Source organism: Aquarana catesbeiana, linkage group LG02, assembly GCF_042186555.1.
Source record: "Aquarana catesbeiana isolate 2022-GZ linkage group LG02, ASM4218655v1, whole genome shotgun sequence".
Taxonomy (NCBI): Eukaryota; Metazoa; Chordata; class Amphibia; order Anura; family Ranidae; genus Aquarana; species Aquarana catesbeiana.
The window spans coordinates 37648819-37673169 of NC_133325.1; the positions used below are offsets into that span (position 1 = coordinate 37648819).

At 42.1% G+C, this 24351-nt stretch overlaps 1 protein-coding gene across 2 annotated transcripts in view; it reads right to left on the bottom strand.

Annotated features, from left to right (window-relative positions):
- Positions 1 to 24351, bottom strand: part of C2CD3 (C2 domain containing 3 centriole elongation regulator) — a 191761-nt gene that overhangs the window by 161258 nt on the left and 6152 nt on the right. For both annotated transcript variants that reach the window (XM_073612799.1, XM_073612798.1), the window contains exons 3-5: positions 16467 to 16624; positions 13326 to 13501; positions 168 to 391 (exon numbers count right to left, since the gene is read on the bottom strand). In XM_073612799.1, the coding sequence (XP_073468900.1) occupies positions 168 to 391; positions 13326 to 13501; positions 16467 to 16624 (558 nt within the window). The remainder of the gene's footprint in view (positions 1 to 167; positions 392 to 13325; positions 13502 to 16466; positions 16625 to 24351) is intronic.

Consider the following 24351-nt stretch of genomic DNA (forward strand, 5'->3'; position numbering starts at 1 on the left):
TGGCCTGTTAGTGGGCCCTAAGGAAGGGAGTTGATGACCACTGTTGTAATATACTGGATTGCCTAGGTCCGGACTACTAAGAAAAATTTTATAAAATCTTTGTGAAAGAAAGATTTGGTTGGTTGGTTGGTGTGCCGATATCGGCCTCAACAAAGAGCAGACCTCACCTGCCAGCAGATCCTTCGCAGCAGGTGATGAGGGGACCCCAGACACTTCTTTGGGTCGCTCAGTCTCAGATCTCTCCTGGGCAAAACGCACTGAAGAGACGTTCTCCTTGGGTGCATTGATGTCAGAAATATAAACATCTTGTAGGTTTGGATGATCCTGTGCTCCTTTCAGAGGGTCACTATAGGGCTCCGCATTTTCCTTAAAATACAAGTGATCTCGGCCTCTACAAGAAAACAAAAAAAATATTTAATGCTCCGGATTAAAGAGATGTTGGAGCGGATTTACAAACAAAAAACACAACTTTAAAAGTGGAAGTTTAGTCAGAAAGTGAAGTCCTGGTAGATCACGTCAGGCTGGCCCCTTTTTGCAGGTATAGCATTAAAGTGTCTATACTGCTCAAAATCCAGTAATACGCGGTCTCACCCTGCTCTGCACATGCTCAGTTGCTCTCCATTTTTAGACAATGATAAAATTTGTAGATGCCGATCTGCTGACAGCCTTAACCACTTCCCGCCCAAAGACGTCATATGACGTCCTGGACTTTCAGTGGGAATATCTGAATGATGCAGCCACAGGCATCATTCAGATATCCTTGTTTACAGACAGCGATTCTGTGCACCATAAGAACGATCATAGCGACAGTTCCGCCGCTTGATCCTTCTTACAGGCGACGGGAGAGGACATATTCCCCTCCCCTCCACCTCCCGCCGACATCCGGTGCTTCTCCGGGCTCTCCCGTGCCATCGGGGACCCAGAGAAAGAATCAGGCATCGCTGGATGACGACCATAGAGATTTCCGGTGACCAGATGGACACCAGTCATCTCTATGACCGTCAGGAGGCCCGGGTACGTCGTTGACCCCGCATCTCTCCATAAAGAGGACCTGTCACAATAGATTCCTATTACAAGGGATGTTTACATTCCTTGTAATAGGAATAAAAGCGATCAAAAAAAAAAAAGAAAAAAAAGAAAATGTAAAAGAAAGTGTATAAATAAAAAAAAATAAAGTAAAATAAAAATAAATAATTTAAAACGCCCCTGCCCCCCGGTAGCTCGCGCTCAGAAGCAAACACACACTCAAGTCCCGCCCACATTTGTAAACGCTGTTCAAACCACACACGAGGTATCGCCGAGTGCGTTAGAGCGCGAGCAACAATTCTAGCCCTAGACCTCCTCTAACTCTAAACTGGTAACCTGTAAAAAATTTTAAAGCATCGCCTATGGAGATTTTTAAGTACCGAAGTTTGGCGCCATTCCACGAGTGTGTGCAATTTTAAAGTGTGACATGTTGGGTATCTATTTACTCGGCGTAACATCTTTCACACTATACAAAAAAATTGGGCTAACGTTACTGTTTTGTTATTTTTTTAATCATGAAACTCTTTTTTTTCCCTAATAAAACGCGTTTGGAAAATACTGTGCGAGATAAAAAGTTGCAACGACCGCCATTTTATTCCCTAGGCTGTCTGCTAAAAATATATATATATATATATATATATATATATATATATATATATATATATATATATATATATATATATATATATATATATATATATACATATATACATACACATACACACACAGGGGGTCCCCGGGTTACAAACAAGATAGGGACTGTAGGTTTGTTCTTAGGTTGAATCTGTTTGTCGGAACAGGTACATTTTTTAAGTGTAGCTCCAGCCAAAAAATCTATTTTTAAGTTTTTTAGATAGCATAGGGAAGGGTTATCACCCCTGTAACATTTGTTTTGCTGTCTGTGCCCCTGTTCAGAAGATTTCACCTCACTTTCTGTCCCAATGACAATTGGATTTTTGAAAATTTGGGGTTAATAGGGAAATAAGGATAGGTGATAAAGCATCAGTGGAGACACCTTTTACCCATATTAACTCTTACAGGAGTGAATTTCCCTTTCTAGTGGTAGATTTCCTCTCACTTCCTGTTGTCTCCCTCCGTTTGTAAGTAGGAGTCGTTTGTAAGTCGGATGTTTGTAAGTAGGGGACCCCCTGTATATATAAAAAATTTGTTCGTTTTGTTTTCTTGCTTTTTTTGGAAATTCGTAACGTCGGAATTTGGATTTTCAAATTTCTGAATTTAGAGTTTTCAGATTTCCGGATTCCGAAAATCTGAAAAAAAGAAAGAAAAATCAGTAAAATTCGAAATAACTAACTATAAAATTATAGATATTGGAATTTCCTTTCAAATTTGGCTGTTTGTGAACGTAACGAATACTAATTTATCCGAAGTTACGAATTATCCGAAATAACGAATGCTGCATCTAAACAAATGGAATGGAACAAATTAATAATAAATAATAATAATAAAAAGGTTTTATTTTTATTATATTGATTTTTAGTTCCATTCGTTTAGATACGGCATTTGTTATTTCAGATAATTTGTAACTCCTAGATTGTAAGCTCTAATGAGCAGGGCCCTCTGATTCCTCCTGTATTGAATTGTATTGTACTTGTACTGTCTGCCCTCATGTTGTAAAGCGCTGCGTAAACTGTCGGCGCTATATAAATCCTGTATAATAATAATAATAATAATAATAACTTCGGATAAATTCGTACTCATTACGTTCACAAACAGCCAAATTTGAAAGGAAATTCCAATATCTATAATTTTATAGTTAGTTATTTCGAGTTTTACTGATTTTTTTCTCTTTTTTTCACATTTTCGAATTTTTGAATTTTCGAATTCCAGAAATACAAAAATTCAAAATCTGGAAATTGAAAAATTAGGAAATTTCGGAATTAACTAATATTTGTCAAAATTCGTTAAAAAACTAATTCGGAACAAAATGAATTGTCTACCTGCCACCCCGTCTCAGAAAACACTCACGGCGCTCTGTCACTGGCAATCTTTGTTGTTTATAATAAAACAGAGTTGCATTTTGTCCCGACATTACAGACATCTGGCATGTTCTTTGATTATTGGTTTTTGGAACTTTGGAGTTGTGAGTCATAACCAGGTTTTTGATTTTCTTTTTGAACCTATAGCCGATTTATAAAAGCAGTGAGTCTAGGTTCACATTGGAGCGATTTGAGAGATCAAAATCGCATGACAGATCGCAGCCTATTGGCGGCAATTGCATTGTTCCAATCGGTGCGACACCGATTTTGCTGCACCGCAGCAATTTGCAAAAGTAGTTCCTGCACTACTTTTGCCAATTTCAGGTGTGACTTCAATAGACTGTGCATGAAGCCACACAGATGTCTATCAAGTAGCACTTGAAATCGCGCTGACCTTGCTACTTCAAGTAGTGCGATTTCAAAGCAGCATTAATGTCATCCAGGGCTTAAGGCCCATACACACGATCCGAATATCGTACGACTTTTTACGCTTAACCACTTAAGGACCGGGCCTCTATCTGTGATTTGTTGTTTACAAGTTAAAAATATTTTTTTTTTTGCTAGAAAATTACTTAGAACCCCCAAACATTTATACATTTTTTTCCTAACACCCTAGAGAATAAAATGGCGATCGTTGCAATACTTTGTCACACCGTATTTGCGCAGCGGTCTTACAAGCAAACTTTTTTTGGGAAAAAATACACTTTTTTGATATAAAAAATAAGACAACAGTAAAGTTAGCCCAATTTTTTTTTTGTACATTGTGAAAGATAACGTTACACCGAGTAAATTGATACCCAACATGTTACACTTCAAAATTGCGCCCGCTCGTGGAATGGCGTCAAACTTTTACCCTTAAAAATCTCCATAGGTGACGTTTAAAAAATTCTACAGGTTGCATGTTTTGAGTTACAGAAGAGGCCTCAGGCTAAAATTATTGCTCTCGCTCTAACGATTGCGGCGATACCTCACATGTGTGGTTTGAACACCGTTTTCATATGCAGGCGCTACTCATGTATGCGTTCGCTTCTGCACGCGAGCTCGGCGGGATGGGGCGCGTTCAAAAATTTTTCTTTTATGGTTTATCTATTTTCCCTTTTATTTTTACACTGTTTTGAATAAAAAAATTAAATTGTGTCACTTTTATTCCTATTACAAGGAATGTAAAATTCCCTTGTAATAGAAAAAAAAAAAGCATGACAGGATCTCTTAAATATGAGATCTGGGGTCAAAAAGAGCTCAGATCTCATATTTACACTAAAATGCAATTAAAAAAAAAAAAGTAAGTTAATAAATTTTGTCATTTCAAAAAATAAATTAAAAAAAACGGCCCTTGAAGAGCTATGGGCGGAAGTGATGTTTTGACGTTGCTTCCGCCCTGCATTGTTATGGAGACGGGTGGGGGGCCATCTTCCTATCACCCGTCTCCATACCCAGCAAGGGTGAAGATCCGATCGCCACCGCCGCTGCCGACAGCTCAGGGACGCGGCAGGAGGGGGGGGCCCTCTCCCGCCGCCGATAAAAGTGATCTTGCGGCGAATCTGCCGCAGAGACCACTTTTATCTGAAACCGTACCGCTCACTGAAGAGGATACCGGGGTTATGGTAGCTAGCTGCTGCCATAACAACGATATTCCTCTTCAAAGTACTGCCGTATAATGACGGTGGGTGGTCGGGAAGTGGTTAATAGTCGCAAGTAGAAATTGAATAGGTTACTAAAGTCACGAAAATTCTCGTACGACAGATTAACCACTTGCCGACCGCCTAACGTATATATACGTCGGCAGAATGGCACGGGCAGGCAGAATCACGTACCTGTACGTGATCTGCCTCCCGCGGGCGGGGGGTCCGATCGGACCCCCCCCCGGTGCCATCGGCGGTCGGCATCTGACTGGGAGAGTCGGGAGGCGAGGGGGAGACCATCCGATCGTGGCCCCCCCCTCGCGATCGCTCCCAGCCAATGGGAATCCTCCTCTGCCTGTGTATAGTTTCACACAGGCAGAGGATGTGATGTCATCTCTCCTCGGTCTGGCAGTTTCCGTCCAGCGCCGAGGAGAGAAGACATGTAAGTCCACACAACACAAACACACACAGTAGAACATGCCAGGCATACTTTACACCCCCGATCGCCCCCCGATCCCCCCCCAATCACCCCCCCCCCCCCGTCACAAACTGACATTAGCAGTATTTTTTTTTTTTTCTGATTACTGCATAGTGTCAGTTTGTGACAGTTACAGTGTTAGGGCAGTGAGTATTACCCCCCTTTAGGTCTAGGATACCCCCCTAACCCCCCCTAATAAAGTTTTAACCCCTTGATCACCCCCTGTCACCAGTGTCACTAAGCGATCATTTTTCTGATCGCTGTATTAGTGTCGCTGGTGACGATAGTTAGAGACGTAAATATTTAGGTTCGCCGTCAGCGTTTTATAGCGACAGGGACCCCCATATACTATCTAATAAAGGTTTTAACCCCTTGATTGCCCCCTAGTTAACCCTTTCACCACTGATCACCGTATAACTGTTACGAGTGACGCAGGTTAGTTTGTTTATTTTTTATAGTGTCAGGGCACCCGCCGTTTATTACCGAATAAAGGTTTAGCCCCCTGATCGCCCGGCGGTGATATGCGTCGCCCCAGGCAGCGTCAGATTAGCGCCAGTACCGCTAACACCCACGCACGCAGCATACGCCTCCCTTAGTGGTATAGTATCTGTACGGATCAATATCTGATCCAATCAGATCTATACTAGCGTCCCCAGCAGTTTAGGGTTCCCGAAAACGCAGTGTTAGCGGGATCAGCCCAGATACCCGCTAGCACCTGCGTTTTGCCCCTCTGCCCGGCCCACCCAAGTGCAGTATCGATCGATCACTGTCACTTACAAAACACTAAACGCATAACTGCAGCGTTCGCATAGTCAGGCCTGATCCCTGCGATCGCTAACAGTTTTTTTGGTAGCGTTTTGGTGAACTGGCAAGCACCAGCCCCAGGCAGCGTCAGATTAGCGCCAGTACCGCTAACACCCACGCACGCAGCATACGCCTCCCTTAGTGGTATAGTATCTGATCGGATCAATATCTGATCCGATCAGATCTATACTAGCGTCCCCAGCAGTTTAGGGTTCCCACAAACGCAGTGTTAGCGGGATCAGCCCAGATACCTGCTAGCACCTGCGTTTTGCCCCTCCGCCCGGCCCAGCCCAGCCCACCCAAGTGCAGTATCGATCGATCACTGTCACTTACAAAACACTAAACGCATAACTGCAGCGTTCGCAGAGTCAGGCCTGATCCTTGCGATCGCTAACAGTTTTTTTGGTAGCGTTTTGGTGAACTGGCAAGCACCAGTGGCCTAGTACACCCCGGTCGTAGTCAAACCAGCACTGCAGTAACACTTGGTGACGTGGCGAGTCCCATAAGTGCAGTTCAAGCTGGTGAGGTGGCAAGCACAAGTAGTGTCCCGCTGCCACCAAGAAGACGAACACAGGCCCGTCGTGCCCATAATGCCCTTCCTGCTGCATTCGCCAATCCTAATTGGGAACCCACCGCTTCTGCGGCGCCCGTACTTCCCCCATTCACATCCCCAACCAAATGCAGTCGGCTGCATGAGAGGCATTTTCTTTATGTCCTCCCGAGTACCCCTACCCAACGAACCCCCCCAAAAAAGATGTCGTGTCTGCAGCAAGCGCGGATATAGGCGTGACACCCGCTATTATTGTCCCTCCTGTCCTGACAATCCTGGTCTTTGCATTGGTGAATATTTTGAACGCTACCATTCACTAGTTGAGTATTAGCGTAGGGTACAGCATTCCACAGACTAGGCATACTTTCACAGGGTCTCCCAAGATGCCATCACATTTTGAGAGACCCGAACCTGGAACCGGTTACAGTTATAAAAGTTAGTTACAAAAAAAAGTGTAAAAAAAAAAAAAAACACATACAAAAATATAAAATAAAAAAAAAAATAGTTGTCGTTTTATTGTTCTTTCTCTCTCTATTCTCTCTCTCTATTGTTCTGTTCTTTTTTACTGTATTCTATTCTGCAATGTTTTATTGTTATTATGTTTTATCATGTTTGCTTTTCAGGTATGCAATTTTTTATACCTTACCGTTTACTGTGCTTTATTGTTAACCATTTTTTTGTCTTCAGGTACGCCATTCACGACTTTGAGTGGTTATACCAGAATGATGCCTGCAGGTTTAGGTATCATCTTGGTATCATTCTTTTCAGCCAGCGGTCGGCTTTCATGTAAAAGCAATCCTAGCGGCTAATTAGCCTCTAGACTGCTTTTACAAGCAGTGGGAGGGAATGCCCCTCCCCCCCCCCAACGTCTTCCGTGTTTTTCTCTGGCTCTCCTGTCTCAACAGGGAACCTGAAAATGCAGCCGGTGATTCAGCCAGCTGACCATAGAGCTGATCAGAGACCAGAGTGGCTCCAAACATCTCTATGGCCTAAGAAACCGGAAGCTACGAGCATTTTATGACTTAGATTTCGCCGGATGTAAACAGCGCCATTGGGAAATTGGGAAAGCATTTTATCACACCGATCTTGGTGTGGTCAGATGCTTTGAGGGCAGAGGAGAAATCTAGGGTCTAATAGACCCCAATTTTTGCAAAAAAGAGTACCTGTCACTACCTATTGCTATGATAGGGGATATTTACATTCCCTGAGATAACAATAAAAATGATTAAAAAAAAAAAAAAAAATGAAAGGAACAGTTTAAAAATAAGATAAAAAAATAATAATAATAAAGAAAAAAAAAAAAAAAAAAAAAAAAGCACCCCTGTCCCCCCTGCTCTCGCGCTAAGGCGAACGCAAGCGTCGGTCTGGCGTCAAATGTAAACAGCAATTGCACCATGCATGTGAGGTATCGCCGCGAAGGTCAGATCGAGGGCAGTAAGTTTAGCAGTAGACCTCCTCTGTAAATCTAAAGTGGTAACCTGTAAAGGCTTTTAAAGGCTTTTAAAAATGTATTTAGTTTGTCGCCACTGCACGTTTGTGCGCAATTTTAAAGCATGTCATGTTTGGTATCCATGTACTCGGCCTAAGATCATCTTTTTTATTTCATCAAACATTTGGGCAATATAGTGTGTTTTAGTGCATTAAAATGTAAAAAAGTGTGTTTTTTCCCCAAAAAATGCGTTTGAAAAATCGCTGCGCAAATACTGTGTGAAAAAAAAAAATGAAACACCCACCATTTTAATCTGTAGGGCATTTGCTTTAAAAAAAATATATAATGTTTGGGGGTTCAAAGTAATTTTCTTGCAAAAAAAAATTATTTTTTTATGTAAACAATAAGTGTCAGAAAGGGCTTTGTCTTCAAGTGGTTAGAAGAGTGGGTGATGTGTGACATAAGCTTCTAGATGTTGTGCATAAAATGCCAGGACAGTTCAAAACCCCCCCAAATGACCCCATTTTGGAAAGTAGACACCCCAAGCTATTTGCTGAGAGTCATGTTGAGTCCATGGAATAATTTATATTGTGACACAAGTTGCGGGAAAGAGACAATTTTTTATTTTTTTTATTTTTTTTTGCGCAAAGTTGTCACTAAATGATATATTGCTCAAACATGCCATGGGAATATGTGAAATTACACCCCAAAATACATTCTGCTGAGTACGGGGATACCACGTGTGGGACTTTTTGGGAGCCTAGCCGCGTACGGGACCCCGAAAACCAAGCACCGCCTTCAGGCTTTCTAAGGCCGTAAATTTTTGATTTCACTCTTCACTGCCTATCACAGTTTCGGAGGCCATGGAATGCCCAGGTGGCAAAAAAACCCCCCAAATGACCCCATTTTGGAAAGTTTACACCCCAAGCTATTTGCTGAGAGGTATAGTGAGTATTTTGCAGACCTCACTTTTTGTCACAAAGTTTTGAAAATTGAAAAAAGAAAAAAAAAAATTTTTTTTCTCGTCTTTCTTTATTTTCAAAAACAAATGAGAGCTGCAAAATACTCACCATGCCTCTCAGCAAATAGCTTGGGGTGTCTACTTTCCAAAATGGGGTCATTTGGGGGGGTTTGTGCCACCTGGGCATTCCATGGCCTCCGAAACTGTGATAGGCAGTGAGGAGTAAAATCAAAAATGTACGCCCTTAGAAATCCTGAAGGCAGTGATTGGTTTTCGGGGTCCCGTACGCGGCTAGGCTCCCAAAAAGTCCCACACATGTGGTATCCCTATACTCAGGAGAAGCAGCTAAATGTATTTTGGGGTGCAATTCCACATATGCCCATGGCCTGTGTGAGCAATATATCATTTAGTGACAACTTTGTGCAAAAAAAAAAAAAAAAAAAAAAAAAATTTGTCACTTTCCCGCAACTTGTGTCAAAATATAAAACATTCCATGGACTCAACATGCCTCAAAGCAAATAGCTTGGGGTGTCTACTTTCCAAAATGGGGTCATTTGGGGGGGTTTTATGTCATCTGGGCATTTTATGGCCTTCAAAACTGTGATAGGTAGTGAGGAGTAAAATCAAAAATGTACGCCCTTAGAAATCCTGAAGGCAGTGATTGGTTTTCGGGGCCCCGTACGCGGCTAGGCTCCCAAAAAGTCTCACACATGTGGTATCCCCATACTCAGGAGAAGCAGCTAAATGTATTTTGGGGTGCAATTCCACATATGCCCATGGCCTGTGTGAGCAATATATCATTTAGTGACAACTTTTTGTAATTTTTTTTTTTTTTTTTTTTGTCATTGTTCAATCACTTGGGACAAAAAAAATGAATATTCAATGGGCTCAACATGCCTCTCAGCAAATTCCTTGGGGTGTCTACTTTCCAAAATGGGGTCATTTGTGGGGGTTTTGTACTGCCCTGCCATTTTAGCACCTCAAGAAACGACATAGGCAGTCATAAATTAAAGGCTGTGTAAATTCCAGAAAATGTACCCTAGTTTGTAGACGCTATAACTTTTGCGCAAACCAATAAATATACACTTATTGACATTTTTTTTACCAAAGACATGTGGCCGAATACATTTTGGCCTAAATGTATGACTAAAATTGAGTTTATTGGATTTTTTTTAGAACAAAAAGTAGAAAATATCATTTTTTTTCAAAATTTTCGGTCTTTTTCCGTGTATAGCGCAAAAAATAAAAACGGCAGAGGTGATCAAATACTATCAAAAGAAAGCTCTATTTGTGGGAAGAAAAGGACGCAAATTTCGTTTGGGTACAGCATTGCATGACCGCGCAATTAGCAGTTAAAGCGACGCAGTGCCGAATTGTAAAAAGTGCTCTGGTCAGGAAGGGGGTAAAACCTTCCGGGGCTGAAGTGGTTAAAAAAAAAAAAAAAATATCGGAAGTGATGTCATGTATTTGTATTGTATTTTTGGACGACAACCCTACTGACTAAACGAAAATCGTACGATCTGGTATCATACAAGGAAAATTTTCATGCTTGTCCAATCGAATAATATAAAAATCGGATGAATTGTCGTGATTGGCTCTCGAAAGCTCTGTACTAACAATCCGATTACTGTACGATCGTGTCGAATGCGGTATTTTTCGCCTGATTTTCACAATCGTGTGTACGGCCCGGGCTGTTAATGTGATTTTCACCGAATACTCACAGGTGAGAAATCAATCACTGCCATTTTTAACACACATGCACCTGCAAAGAATATATCTGGTGAATTTCAGATTCCCCGCTATATAAATATGCACCTCTGAGCTGTACTTTTCCAGGACCATTACAACTTCTGGAAAATAAAACAACCACCAAAGGGTCCCAAAGCACTGCTTTAATTCCATAACAACGGCTGTATGCATACGTGTGCCAACATGGTGCTTGGCCTTATGCCATGCTGCCACATACATGCATTCGGCCAGCCTTGCTCTGTTGTGCTGGGCCAGTTTAATCACAAGCCCCAGTATTGTGATCACTGACGGCTCCTGGTCACCTAGCAAAGAATAGTAACTGGTAGGATGGGCTCCTCATCACTGTGACAGCCAAGCACAGTGATCACATGATCAGGAAGCCCATGTAGCACCTCAGGCATTACCATCTCCTAAAGGGCTGGCGCCTGTCAGCCTGAAGGGGGTTAAATAAATAAATAAATGGAGGGAAAAAAAAAATTGCTGGGTGAAGGAGAGCCCAGTCACATGACCTGTCAAACTCATGTGACTAATTTCTCATCCAGAGTACTTTCTGCAGCGTTAAAGCAAAACTAAGAGGTGTCATTTAACCCACATGCTGACCAGCGCACGACGATATACGTCGGCACAATGGCACGGCTGGGCAAATGGGCGTACAGGTATGTGCCCTTTAAAAGCGCGGCATTGTGGGCGCGCGCGCCCGCCGCGTACTCCGTTACCGTGCCTGCGGACTTGATGTCTGCCAGTGTCCCGCGATTGTGTCATGGCGCGGCAGAACAGGGAGATGTAAATAAGCAATTTCCCTGTTCTGCCTAGCAACATGACAGGGATCTACTGCTCCCTGTCATCGGGAACAGTGATCTCTGTCATGTTTTAGTGAGGCAATCCCCCCCCCCCCACAGTTAGAATCACTCCCTAGGACACACTTAACCCCTTCATTGCCCCCCCTAGTGTTTAATCCCTTCCCTGCCAGTGTCATTTACACAGTAATCAGTGCATTTTTATAGCACTGATCGCTGTATAAATGACAATGGTCCCAAAATAGTGTCAAAAGTGTCCGATGTGTCCGCCATCGCGGTCGCAGTCACGATAAAAAAAAATAATAAATCCCAGATTGCCACCATTACTAATATAAAAAATAAATTTATAAAAAAATGCCATAAATCTATTCCTTATTTTGTAGACGCTATAACTTTTGCACAAACCAATCAATAGACGCTTATTGCGATTTTTTTTTTTTTACCAAAATATGTATAAGAATACATATCGGCCTTAACTGAGAAAGAAATTCATTTTTTTTTTTTTTTTTTTATATATTTTTTGGGGATATTTATTATAGCAAAAAGTAAAGAATATTGTATTTTTTTTTTTTCAAAATTGTCGCTCTTTTTTTGTTTATAGAGCAAAAAATAGAAAAAAATAAATGCAGAGGTGATCAAATACCACCAAAAGAAAGCTCTATTTGTGGGGGGAAAAGGAAAAGGACGTCAATTTTGTTTGGGTGCAACGTCGCACAACCGCGCAATTGTCAGTTAAAGCGACGCAAAAAGTGCTCTGGTCGGGAAGGGGGGCGAATCCTTCCAGGGCTGAAGTGATTAAACTATCCAGAATGCAATAATGACGTGTCTGGTCTGCCTTGCACTTTGCAAGCTAAGCATGCCATAATGTGCAACTATGTCTGTGCAATACGACAAGAGCTCCTCTGGAGACAAAAAAACAAAAACCCTTCTATAGCTCTGCCTTAGGGAAGGAGAACTCCTCGGGCTCCAAGCTGTCGCCTGTATTTTATAAATTATATGTAAAACCGACCAGAAGCAACGGTGTGGAGTAAATACTGAGTCCAGTACAGCGGATGGTTGTATTCAATCTTCATTATAAATATGGGCCTAAGTGATCCTAATACTAAATCTGTAGTCAGAAAACCTACTTTGAATAACCTTTGGCCCCTCGGATACATTCCATTGGGAAGGTTTTATTGTGAGGGGCTTCTGAGCGGCACTGTAGCAGCTGGCAGAGGTGTTGTTGTGTGACAGTAGTGGCGGAGGGGCCAAGGAAGAAAAGTATGGAACCTAAGGCTATGGGTACGGAACTGGGGTATGGAACAATGTGTGGATCACGTCTTAACCGGGGGGGGTGGGGGGGGTGGGGGGGGGGGTAGGGGGGGCGTAGGATGCCTTATCTACCAAACTAAGATCAATAAAGTTTGTCACAGTTCAGAAAAATAAAAAAATAAATAATAATACAGCAGCTCAGGTGTTTTTCTTTGGAGGGCAGAAAATGGATCTCGGACAATCTGGGCACCTATTATCTGTCGTTCAATTTTTATCCTGGAGCGGTATTTATTTGCACACATATTCACATATGGAACCCCCATCTCCAAAAAGAAAAGGTAAGAGGGTGTTTTCTGAACCAATAAGCCTGACGTACCATTGCTATGACTGGATGCCCTCAGCAAGGGGACTGCACACCTAATATGCATTGGAAGACAATTTCCAAATCTGATTAGAATAAAAAAAAACAAAAAAAAAAAAAAAACGGCATTATTTAGAGAAGTTCCACCGTAAACACTGAAATCTTTCCAAAGAACTGAGGACGGGGCTTGTGCGATTTGGGCACCTTTTCTCCTCTATAGGCAGCACCTCCTCCCTTATCCTTTCCAATTCTGGGGAAAAGAGAACATTCTGCAGCACTGCTGTGAACTATCCCAATTACCTCGGGGTAGAAGCTCTGCTGGTTTCCGAGTCCCGGCGGCTCCTGGGATTCACAGATAATTTGCTGTCTGCCTTAGGCTGATATCCGGAAAGTCCGGCATCCTGGCTGAGATCTGTATTAGGGAGGGAACTGTTGCCGTCGTAGGTTTCACACAGGGGCTCCAGAACCAAAGACACCTGAGAAGAACAGAAAACAAAAGAACATCCAGGGTGGATATAAAGCTATGATTTAAAAAACAAAAACAAATGATTTTTTTGGATTTAAATTAATTTCTTTGATTTTTATCAAGTTTAAATATTATTATTATTATTATTATTATTATTATTATTATTATACAGGTTTTATATAGTGCCAACAGTTTGCACAGCGCTTAACAGAATAAAAAAAAAAAAAATCTATATAAAGATAGTTTTCTATTTAAGGGAAAATTAATAATTTAATTTATTCAGCATGAAATGGAGCTTAGCTATGTAGCATGAGGCTGTATATTCTGCAATATTTACATTTTTGGTAAACTCATTCAATGAAGCCAAGCTCTGCAAGCTGAGATAACATGAAATGCATTCACACAATTTCACAGTAACCATGAGATAAAACAAAAAGTTCAGGAATGTTCTTTTCCCATTGTTTTGCAAATCTATATCGCCGTTTTACTAACCTGACAGCTTATGGTTCTAAATGGGAAACCTTCATTTTGTTTGCAAATATTAAAGATTCTAAGTACCAGCAAGAATAAGTCCTTACATTTAAAGAGCTCCTGTCATTTCAGATCCATCATGGCAGCGCCCGTTAGCGGGCATCCACTCACCTGCTGACGCCACGTCCCTCACCTTGTGTCACTGCCGCATCACCAGCCACCCCCCCAAAGCCCAGGCCATTTTCTGCACTTTGCTACTTATTGGTAATTGCACCCTAACAAAATTTATATCATTTGTTTTCACACAAACTTCACAAGCTTTCTTTTGGTGGAATTTGATCACCACTGGGTTATTATATAAAATAAAAAGACTTAAAAAAAAAAGGAATTTCTTAATTCTTGTCCAAAATGTATTCTTTGGCAAAAAAAAAATCCCAATGTGTGTATATGCATGTAAAGTAGTGAGTGTACAGCTTGTATAACAGTGTAAATTTGCTGTCCCCTCAAAATAACTCAACACACAGCCATTAATGTCTAAACCGCTGGCAACAAAAGTGAGTACACCCCTAAGGCTGATTTCACACTGAGGCGCTATAACCACTTCAGCCCCGGACCATTTGGCTGGCCAAAGACCAGAGCACTTTTTGCGATTCGGCACTGCGTCGCTTTAACTGACAATTGCGCGGTCGTGCGACGTGGCTCCCAAACAAAAATTGACGTCTTGTTTTTCCCACAAATAGAGCTTTCTTTTGGTGGTATTTGATCACCTCTGCGGTTTTAATTTTTTGCCCTATAAACAAAAATAGAGCGAAAATTTTGAAAAAAAAACGCATTTTTTACATTTTGCTATAATAAATATCCCCCAAAAATGTATAAAAAAAATATTTTTTTTTCCTCAGTTTAGGCCGACATGTATTCTTCTACATATGTTTGGTAAACAAAAAAAAAAAAAAAAATCGCAATAAGCGATTATTGATTGGTTTGCGCAAAAGTTATAGCGTTTACAAAATAGGGGATAGTTTTATGGCATTTTTATTAATAATTTTTTTTTACTAGTAATGGCGGCAATCAGCGATTTTTATCGTGACTGCAACATTATGGCGGACACATCGGACAATTTTGACACATTTTTGGGACCATTGTCATTTATACAGCAATCAGTGCTATACAAAATGCACTGATTCCTGTGTAAATGTCACTGGCAGTGAAGGGGTTAACCACTAGGGGGCAGTGTAGGGATTAAGTGTGTCCTGGGGGCGTGTTTCCAACTGTGGGAGGGTGTGGCTGTGTGTGACACATCACTGATCTCTGCTCCGATCACACGGAGCAGAGATCAGTGACACTGTCACTAGGCAGAACGGGGAGATGCTTGTTTACATTAGCATCTCCCCGTTCTTCCTCCCCGTGAGACGATCGCGGGTGTCCCGTGGCGATAGAGTCCGCGGAACCCACGATCTGACTCTCGGAGGTCCCGGCCGGCGCACGCAATGGCACGGCGGCACATTTAAAAGGACGTACCTGTATGCCCATTTGCCTGTCCGTGCCATACTGCCGACGTACATCGGTGTGCGCCGGTCGGGAAGTGGTTAAAGACGCTATAGCACTAAAAATAGCACCTGTAAAGCAGGTGTATACACCGCTATTACAGCTCCCCTGCCCATTGAAATCAGTGGGCAGCGCCAAAGTGCCGGCAAAGCAAGGTCTTGTTGACTCCGCATCTTTCCATAAAGAGGACCTGTCACGAATGATTCCTATTACGAGGGATGTTTACATTCCTTGTAATAGGAATTAAAGTGGTCAAAAAAAAAAAAAAAAAAAAATGTAAAATAAAGTAAAATAAAAAAAAAAAAAAAAAATTTTTAAAAACGCCCCTGTCCCCGGTAGCTCGTGCTCAGAAGCGAACGCACACGTTAGTCCCACCCACATATGTAAACGCCGTTAAAAACCACACATGTGAGATATCTCCGTGTGCATCAGAGCGCGAGCAACAATTCTAGCACTAGACCTCCTCTGTAACTCTAAACATGTAACCTGTAAAAAATTTTAAAGCGTCGCCTATAGAGATTTTTAAGTACTAAAGTTTGGCGTCATTCCATGAGTGTGCACAATTTTAAAGCGTGACATGTTGGGTATCTATTTACTCGGCGTAACATCATCTTTCACATTATATAAAAAAATTGGGCTAACTTTACCGTTTTGTTATTTTTTTAAATCATGAAAAAAAAAAATTCCAAAAAAAAAACACGTTTGAAAAATTGTTGCGCAAATACCGTGCAAGATAAAAAGTTGCAATGACCGCCATTTTATTCCCCAGGGTGTCTGCTAAAAAAAAAAAAAAAACACATATATAAATGTTTGGGGGTTCTGAGTAATTTTCTAGCAAAACAATTATGATTTTTACATGTGGGAGAGGAGTCCCAGAATAGGCCCGGTATGGAAGTGGTTAAAGATAAAACACACACACACACACACACACACACACACACACACACACACCTCCTCACCTGGAGTTCTCCTAGTTTCTCGGATGCCGGGGAGACCAGAGTGAAGAAGCCACTGATTGGACGTGTTGGGCCGAGTCGTGATATCCCGTTGATCTGAGCACGGCCGAGTGGGAGGTGGTCCAGTTTGGTCATCACCTCCAACACAAGCGCCCCCATATCTGTAGGAAGGGTTAAAAGGCCGATGATAGATTATGCATTTCACACACAGCTGGGAAAATATAAATATAGGTGCCAAATTCCAAAACTGGCAACAGAAGAATTGTAACGTTTGTAAAAAAAAAACGTATAAAGTTAAATACCAGGCAGCTATAAAAGACAAAAAATAAATGCAGCTCTGTAATCAGTAATTCTGCCTTAAAGCGGAAGGCCTCCTCCCCGACTCCTGTGTTTGTGAAAATGAGCTTTTTGGGAAGCAGGTGGGGGAGCAAGGTACCAGAATTTGTCATGTACCCGCTCCCACTTCCGTTCAGGTCACCTAGGCGACCAGAAGCAGAGGCTCTCCCGCCCGAAGTCTTCTGGGACATAGGACAGGTCCTAGAAGACTTCGGGGGTCAGTCACTAACCACAGCGCCGCTGGCACATGCACAGTGGGCAGCCGGCTGTGAAGCTGTCACAGCTGGGTGCCCATAGTAGAAATGCCGGCGCCGCAGAGGGAGGACACGGCTGCAGTGAGTACATCGCTGGACCGTGGGACAGGTGAGTGGCTGTTTATTAAATAAATCAGCAGCTACGCTTTTTGTAGCTGCTGACTTTTAACTTAACAAATGACTGGAACTCTACTTTAAAGGACCTATTCACACTGCGCTACTTTAACTGGTAATTGCACAGACATGCAACACTGTACAGAATTACATTTATATACATTTTTCACCCACACAGAGCTTTCTTTTGGTGGTATTTGATCACCACTTGTTTTTTTTATTATATAAACGAAAATGGACAGAAAATTAAAAAAAAAACAAAAAACCCAGTAGTTTCTAATTTTCTAGGTCAAAATGTATTCTGCTACATGTGTCTAGTTAAAGAAAAAAAAAAAAAAATTCCAATATGCATGTGTATATTGATTGGTTTGTGCAAAAGTTATAGCGTCTACAAACTATGATGTATATGCTGGAACTTACATAGCTATACTGGTAATGGCGGTGGTCAGTGACTTATAGTGATAAGGTGGCGGACTATCTGGCACTAACAGACACTGGCTGGGAGGGTCACCAACGGACACGGACGTCGATAGTGACACTAATACAGTGATCAGTGATAATACTGTACTAATAACAGTGGCTGGGAAGGGGTTAACATCTAGGGGCAATCAAGGGGTAACTGTGTGCCTAACAATCTGTAATGTGTGCTGCTTTTAGTTTACCATCTCTTTTTTTTCCTCCTGGCTTTGCAGGGAGAAGAAACAGCCAGATCGCTGTTCCCAGTACACAGAGTTCTATGTTTTTGTAAAAACAGAAGAACTCTGTGTGTGATTGGACACAGCCAATATGCTGACTTTCCGCCACAATCACCAGCTGAAACCAGCTGCTAAACTCAGGCTGTGTCCATTCACAGCGCAGGTCAGCTGAGGGCGAGCGCATGTGTGCCACCGAACCCGGAAAAAGCTGCCAATGTACCGGTACGCAAAAACACCTTCATCTGCCACCTGCTCGCAGTATATTTACTGTGAGCAGTCAGCAAGTGGGTGAATATAAGCAGTGTAAATACCTGAATTTGACCTGGTATCAGCCTCCTGCAGAGCTCAGAGAGGAGGATGGAGAAGCAGCACAAGGAATTAACCAAGTGTGTTGCAATGTAAGAAGAGATTAGCACTCCCGCCTTGCAGCACTACGGCCCTTGGTACAAATCCCAACCTAGACAATAGCTGCATGGAGTTTGCATGTTCTCCCTGTGTTTCCGTAGGTTTCCTCCCACACTCCAAAAGACATGCTGCTAGGTTCATTGGCTCCTGTCTAAATTGGATCCCAGCATGTACGACGTTTGTATGCGTGTGAGAAACCCTCATCAAAGAACATGTTCAAGTGAAGTTTATTAATACCCACCACGTGTTTTTTTTTTTTTTCTGTTGAACGAGCTTCCAAAAATGTTATTTCTGGGGGGCGTGGCCGGCTAGCGTGGGAGATGGCCGCTTGAAAACACTGCTCTGCATACAGCCAGCTCGCCGGAGCTTTTAAAGGTCATCCAGCGCCATAAAAAGGAGGCATAAATTTCATCCAGCAGGTCGGGCATCCCTCCGCTACATGCCCCGTAAGCAGAAAGACCGGAATCCCTCTAGAAGAATGACGGACTTCTACTCACAGCCCCGTCGCTCCTCCAGCCAAGATGGCGCCGGCGGCTCCCAGCCGCACAAACGTGGCTTCACTAAAGACACAGAGCGACGTCTGCAGCACTTCTCCCCAGACTTCTCTAACCCAAACCAGGCACCGGGCAGAACCTCCCAATCCTCCTCCTGCTCTTCCAGCCCAGTGAAGGCGAAGCTTAAATACCAGGACACACCGATCTCAACACTGGAGGTGAGTGACATGACAAGCCCCCTAGACGACACCAGGGAACTGCAGGACTCCATTACTGAATTCCCCACAGTAAATCAACCTGTGATGGATACTACATTGAAAGATATGCTGGTTTCCTTACGTAGCACACTCCATGCAGACATCCTGTCACTTGCTCAGCAGTTTAAAGCAGAAGTCAGAGAAATTGGGGAAAGAGTCACACATGTGGAACATAAAATGGGAGACTTTGCCTCCACTTTTAATGAACTAATAGATGCCCACAATACCCATGATGATGAAATCACATGGATGAAATCCAAAATCGCAGATCTGGAGAATCGCTCCAGACGCAACAATATTAAAATTAGAGGAATCCCCGAAGACATCAAAAACACAGATTTAATGTCCTTCTTTACCGAGGTGATGAAGGACGCCCTACCAGACCTCCCGCTAGAAGATTTACTAATCGACCGCATACATAGGTTACCAAAACCTAAGCATATCCCTGCACATCTACCCAGAGATACGATAGCTCGTATCCACTTCTTCACGACGAAGGAGAAATTAATGGCGACCTTCAGACATGCAGATCGACTCCCAGATCATTTGCAGACACTATCGCTGTTTACAGATCTATCTGCTCATACCACGCATCAAAGAAGACAACTTGCCACCATAACGAAGCCCTTGCGAAACCACCACATTTCTTACCAGTGGAGGTACCCGGCAAAACTTCTTGTCACAAAAGACGATCGTCTCTACACAATCAATTCCTTAAAAGAGGGCATACGCATTCTCCGTGATTGGCAAATCCTGGATCCAGACACTGAAAATACAGACAAGGCGATATCACCGCACGCCTCTCCTCATGACAAGTTCCCTTCCACTAATTCAGGGCCTGGATAAAAATCTTCACAATCAAGCTGATTTAGCTCCGGCGAGCTAGTACAATGCACAAGCTATCCAATTTTATTACAGTTGCAGTTGTTCCCCCGAATGTTGCGGACAAAACCCGCTCAGGTTCTACGTAGAACCATACCTTTTTTTTCTTCCGTTCATTTTTGGATATCTGTTCCCATAAGAACAGTTGGTTCTTTTACCCTTTTCCTTACCTACCCTTCCTTCAATATCTGACTGTGATATACCCAATTGCCAACTCCCAGCACTAGTTGCACCATATTGACTAATCTGGACTTACTCGCAATAAGGACCCCTGCAATACCCTTAAAATACAGATTACCAACTAAACATCCCACTTTCTTAATCCTTTGCCTGTTGTATTAACAAGTTAAAGATGGCATTTAAGATCTCCTCGCTGAATGTTAAAGGCCTGAACAGTCCATTTAAACGGCAAACGGCATGGAAAGAAGCAGCCCGACTCAACTGTGATATTTTTTGTTTGCAAGAAACGCACTTTGCCTCGAAAAACCCTCCGACATTCAACCATAAAAAATTTCCCCATATATTCCAAGCTAATGCTCCAACAAAAAAAAGAGGAGTCCTCATTGCGATAAAGGACTCAGTAGCATTCACTCTGACCTCCTTGACAGTGGATCCTCTAGGAAGATACCTGGTGCTAGTAGGACAGATTAACAATATTCTCTATACTATCATTAACGTGTACTTGCCCAATATCAGACCGATCTCAGCTTTGAACAAAATTTGGAAAAAGGTCCATCCTATTTGCCAGGGTCACATTGTTTTATGTGGAGACTTTAACGCCATAACAGACCGCAAAATGGACTTGTCCAACTCCTCACCAAGTCGCTCTCACAGAATAACCCTGGCAAACTTCCTGGACTCAGCTTCCCTATTTGATGTGTGGAGATGTCAACACGCCACGGAAAAAGATTTTACTTTTTTTTCTCATGCCCATAAATCCTACACCCGCATTGACTTTTTTTTTACAGATAAATTTCTTTTGCAGGAGATTCAACAATCAGAGATTGGAAATATTACGTGGTCAGACCACGCGCCTGTGTCCATTTCACTGGGGAGGGGGAAGCTAGGGACGAGAGCGAACAGATGGAGAAATGATGCCGTGCTCATGGCTAAGCCGGAGAACAAGCTACAAATACAAAAAGCACTACAGGAATTTTTTGACATAAACGCTCCGTCCACGGCAGACCCCTTCACATTGTGGAATTCGCATAAGGCATTTATTAGAGGTATATTAATAAAGCAGAGTGCCTCCGCTAGGAAGCTTAGGTCACAGCGGCTTAATACTATACTTGCATCTATAAAATTATTAGAACAAACCCATAAATTGCATCCTCTTCCACATACACTGACGAAACTTAATCAGGCGAGACATGATCTGAGAGAAATCCTAACAAACCAACACCTTAAGCAACTAAGAGCTTCAAAAGCAAACTTTTATCTCCATGGCAACAAAGCAAGTAAATTACTTGCAAGCCAACTTAAAGACAGAACAGCCAAACAAAAATTATCCCACATATTCCACCCCAAATCAGGACAGAAATTACTGAACCCTCAAGACATTGCAGAGGCCTTTAGGATATATTACAGTACACTATATAATCTAAAACAACAGGAAAGCATCCCCCAACCCACACCAGACACCATAGACAAATTCTTGAACTCAATTAATTTGCCCCTCCTATCTCCAGAAGACAGACTAATCCTCAACCAACCCTTTACACAAGCAGAAATCCTTAAAATAATTCAATCACTCCCACATGATAAAGCACCCGGTCCTGATGGATTTTCCTCAGAATATTACCAATTCTTTCAAAATACCCTTTCCAAATATATGGAGGGAGTATACAATGCCGCTGTGACCAGAGCTTCCTTCCCGGAAGAAATGTTAATTGCAAACATTATTACCATACCGAAACCGGGAAAGGACTCCGCATATGTACAAAATTTTAGGCCTATTTCGCTTTTAAATGTGGACCTGAAGATATACGCGAAACTTATCTCCAATAGGCTACAACCCTTTCTACCTGATCTGGTGAAACCAGACCAAATGGGCTTTGTTCCGGGCCGCCAGGCCCCTGATGCCACCAGACGTGTCATAAATCTCATCCACCGGGCGGAGACCTCTCGAAGGCCTTCTCTGCTGTTGACTTTAGACGCGGAGAAGGCCTTTGACAGGGTCCACTGGGGTTACCTGGCCAAAGTACTGGAAAAATTTGGTATAATAGGTGATATTTTCTCTGCCATCACGGCCTTATATACGGTCCCGTCTGCCTATGTTTTTTCAGATGGTCTATTCTCTAAAAACTTTATGATATCCAATGGTACAAGACAGGGGTGTCCCCTATCCCCGCTCATTTTTGCACTAGTAATGGAACCCCTAGCGGAGAAAATTAGGTCCCATAAACTCATTAAAGGGATAGAAGTGGGTGGAGATCATTACCCAATAACTCTCTTTGCAGATGACATTATTTTAACTCTGGAAGACCCAGCCAAATCCTTGCCAGAAATACATCAAATCTTAACCGAATTTAACCAAGTTTCCCTGTACAAAGTCAATGAAACCAAATCTAACATATTAGGCATTAACATTAGCAAATCTTTACAAACCTCCCTGCAATCCAAATTCACATACCCATGGTCTTCAGGTGCTCTATCCTATCTAGGTATTACATTAACATCACCCCTATCTAATCTTTATAAAGAGAACCTCGCACCACTTTTATTAACAATACAAAAAGACACGACCAAAATCAGTAAGTTTTTTCTATCCTGGGCAGGTAGACTGGCAGCTTTTAAAATGTCTGTCCTACCAAAAATCTTGTACTTTTTTAGAACACTGCCAATCCAGATCCCAGCAGCCTTCTTTAAAAACTCTCAGAAAATTCTATCTACATTCTTATGGAACAAAGGTAAATCTAGATGCAATCATCACATTCTTCGGAAACATAGGAAAGCAGGGGGCATGGGGGTACCTGACTTAAAAGACTATTACTCAGCCACACTACTAGACCAATTAAGGTTCTGGATTACACAACCTAATTGTAAATCATGGAGTAGTATAGAACAATCAGCAATCTCACCGAATACCCTGCACTCACTTTTATTAGCTAACGCTATTTCCCCCTCCTTAAATATAGGCTTAAACCATCCTACCATATCAGCTTCCATTCTAGCTTGGAAACAATTCCTACAACATGGCAATAATACAAACAAACAAATAGATATCCCACTCAACATAGGAGTACTTAGACTCATTAATCCAAATATAAAAACTCCCAAATGGGAATTAAAAGGAATCAAAGAAATTGCGTCCTTATTTAGAGATGGTAAAATCATCTCTTATGAGGAGTTAACATCTAAATACGAGTTGCCAAAGGGTGAGTTTCTCACATATGCGCAAATAAAATCCACGCTAACTCCCAATTTGGAGTTAAATGTAAAGATCTCACAAGATGCCTGGAACTTCTGGACATCTCCGATACCCAAAAAGAAAGGTATATCATACTTCTATAACTGTCTTCATGACAAGCTCACCTTTTGTGTAACCAAACCCCTGAACAAATGGGCCATAGAACTGAACGATGATATCTCAGCCCACCACTGGCAAAAAGCAATATCAAACAATGTGTCATTTTCTAGGTGTGCTACATACTGGGAAATGGCACAAAAACTCCATCTTAGGTGGTATTATACACCTTACACAATAGCTAAATTTACTCCTGAACACAATAATCAATGCTGGCGAGGCTGCGGCCTGATAGGAACTCTATCACACATGCTATGGTTTTGTCCCAACATACGTAGTTTCTGGAACTCAGTGTTCAAACTCATCACTAAGTTAACCGGGCTCACATCTAAACCTAACTTTAAATTAGCTATTTTGAGCATCGACATAGGAAACTTTCCGAAGAGTCTCAGACATGTGGCTTTACATACTCTGTTTGCAGCAAGACTGATTATCATGAGACATTGGAAGTCAACCAAGGCCCCGAATGTTAAAGAGGTGACGGGCCTACTGTCTGAGACGTACTCTTTGGAACAATTAATGGCATACAAATCAGGGGGATTAATCAAATTCTACGAAAAATGGGCCCCATGGAGAGAATTCCACAACCATACTTAGTCCAATCCCCGTAATACTAACAGGTAATATCACGACAGAACATTACACGCAATTGGGTATCCCTCCTACCATACCCTTATCTTCTCCCTCCCTCCCCTGTTCTTCCCAACCTTCCTTCCTCGTTACGGTTCACCCATATCTTCTTAGCTAAACAGAGTTCAAAATAGAATGGCTATTCTTTGATGCGACCTCATCAGATTGTTAATACCTCTGACACACTATTTGTCTATACACAACAACTATGCTAGGAGTTATGGTTCGTATGTTTCATATCATTTATGTACATGTATAACTTCTCGAGTTACCATTACTTTAACCCACTGTGTTG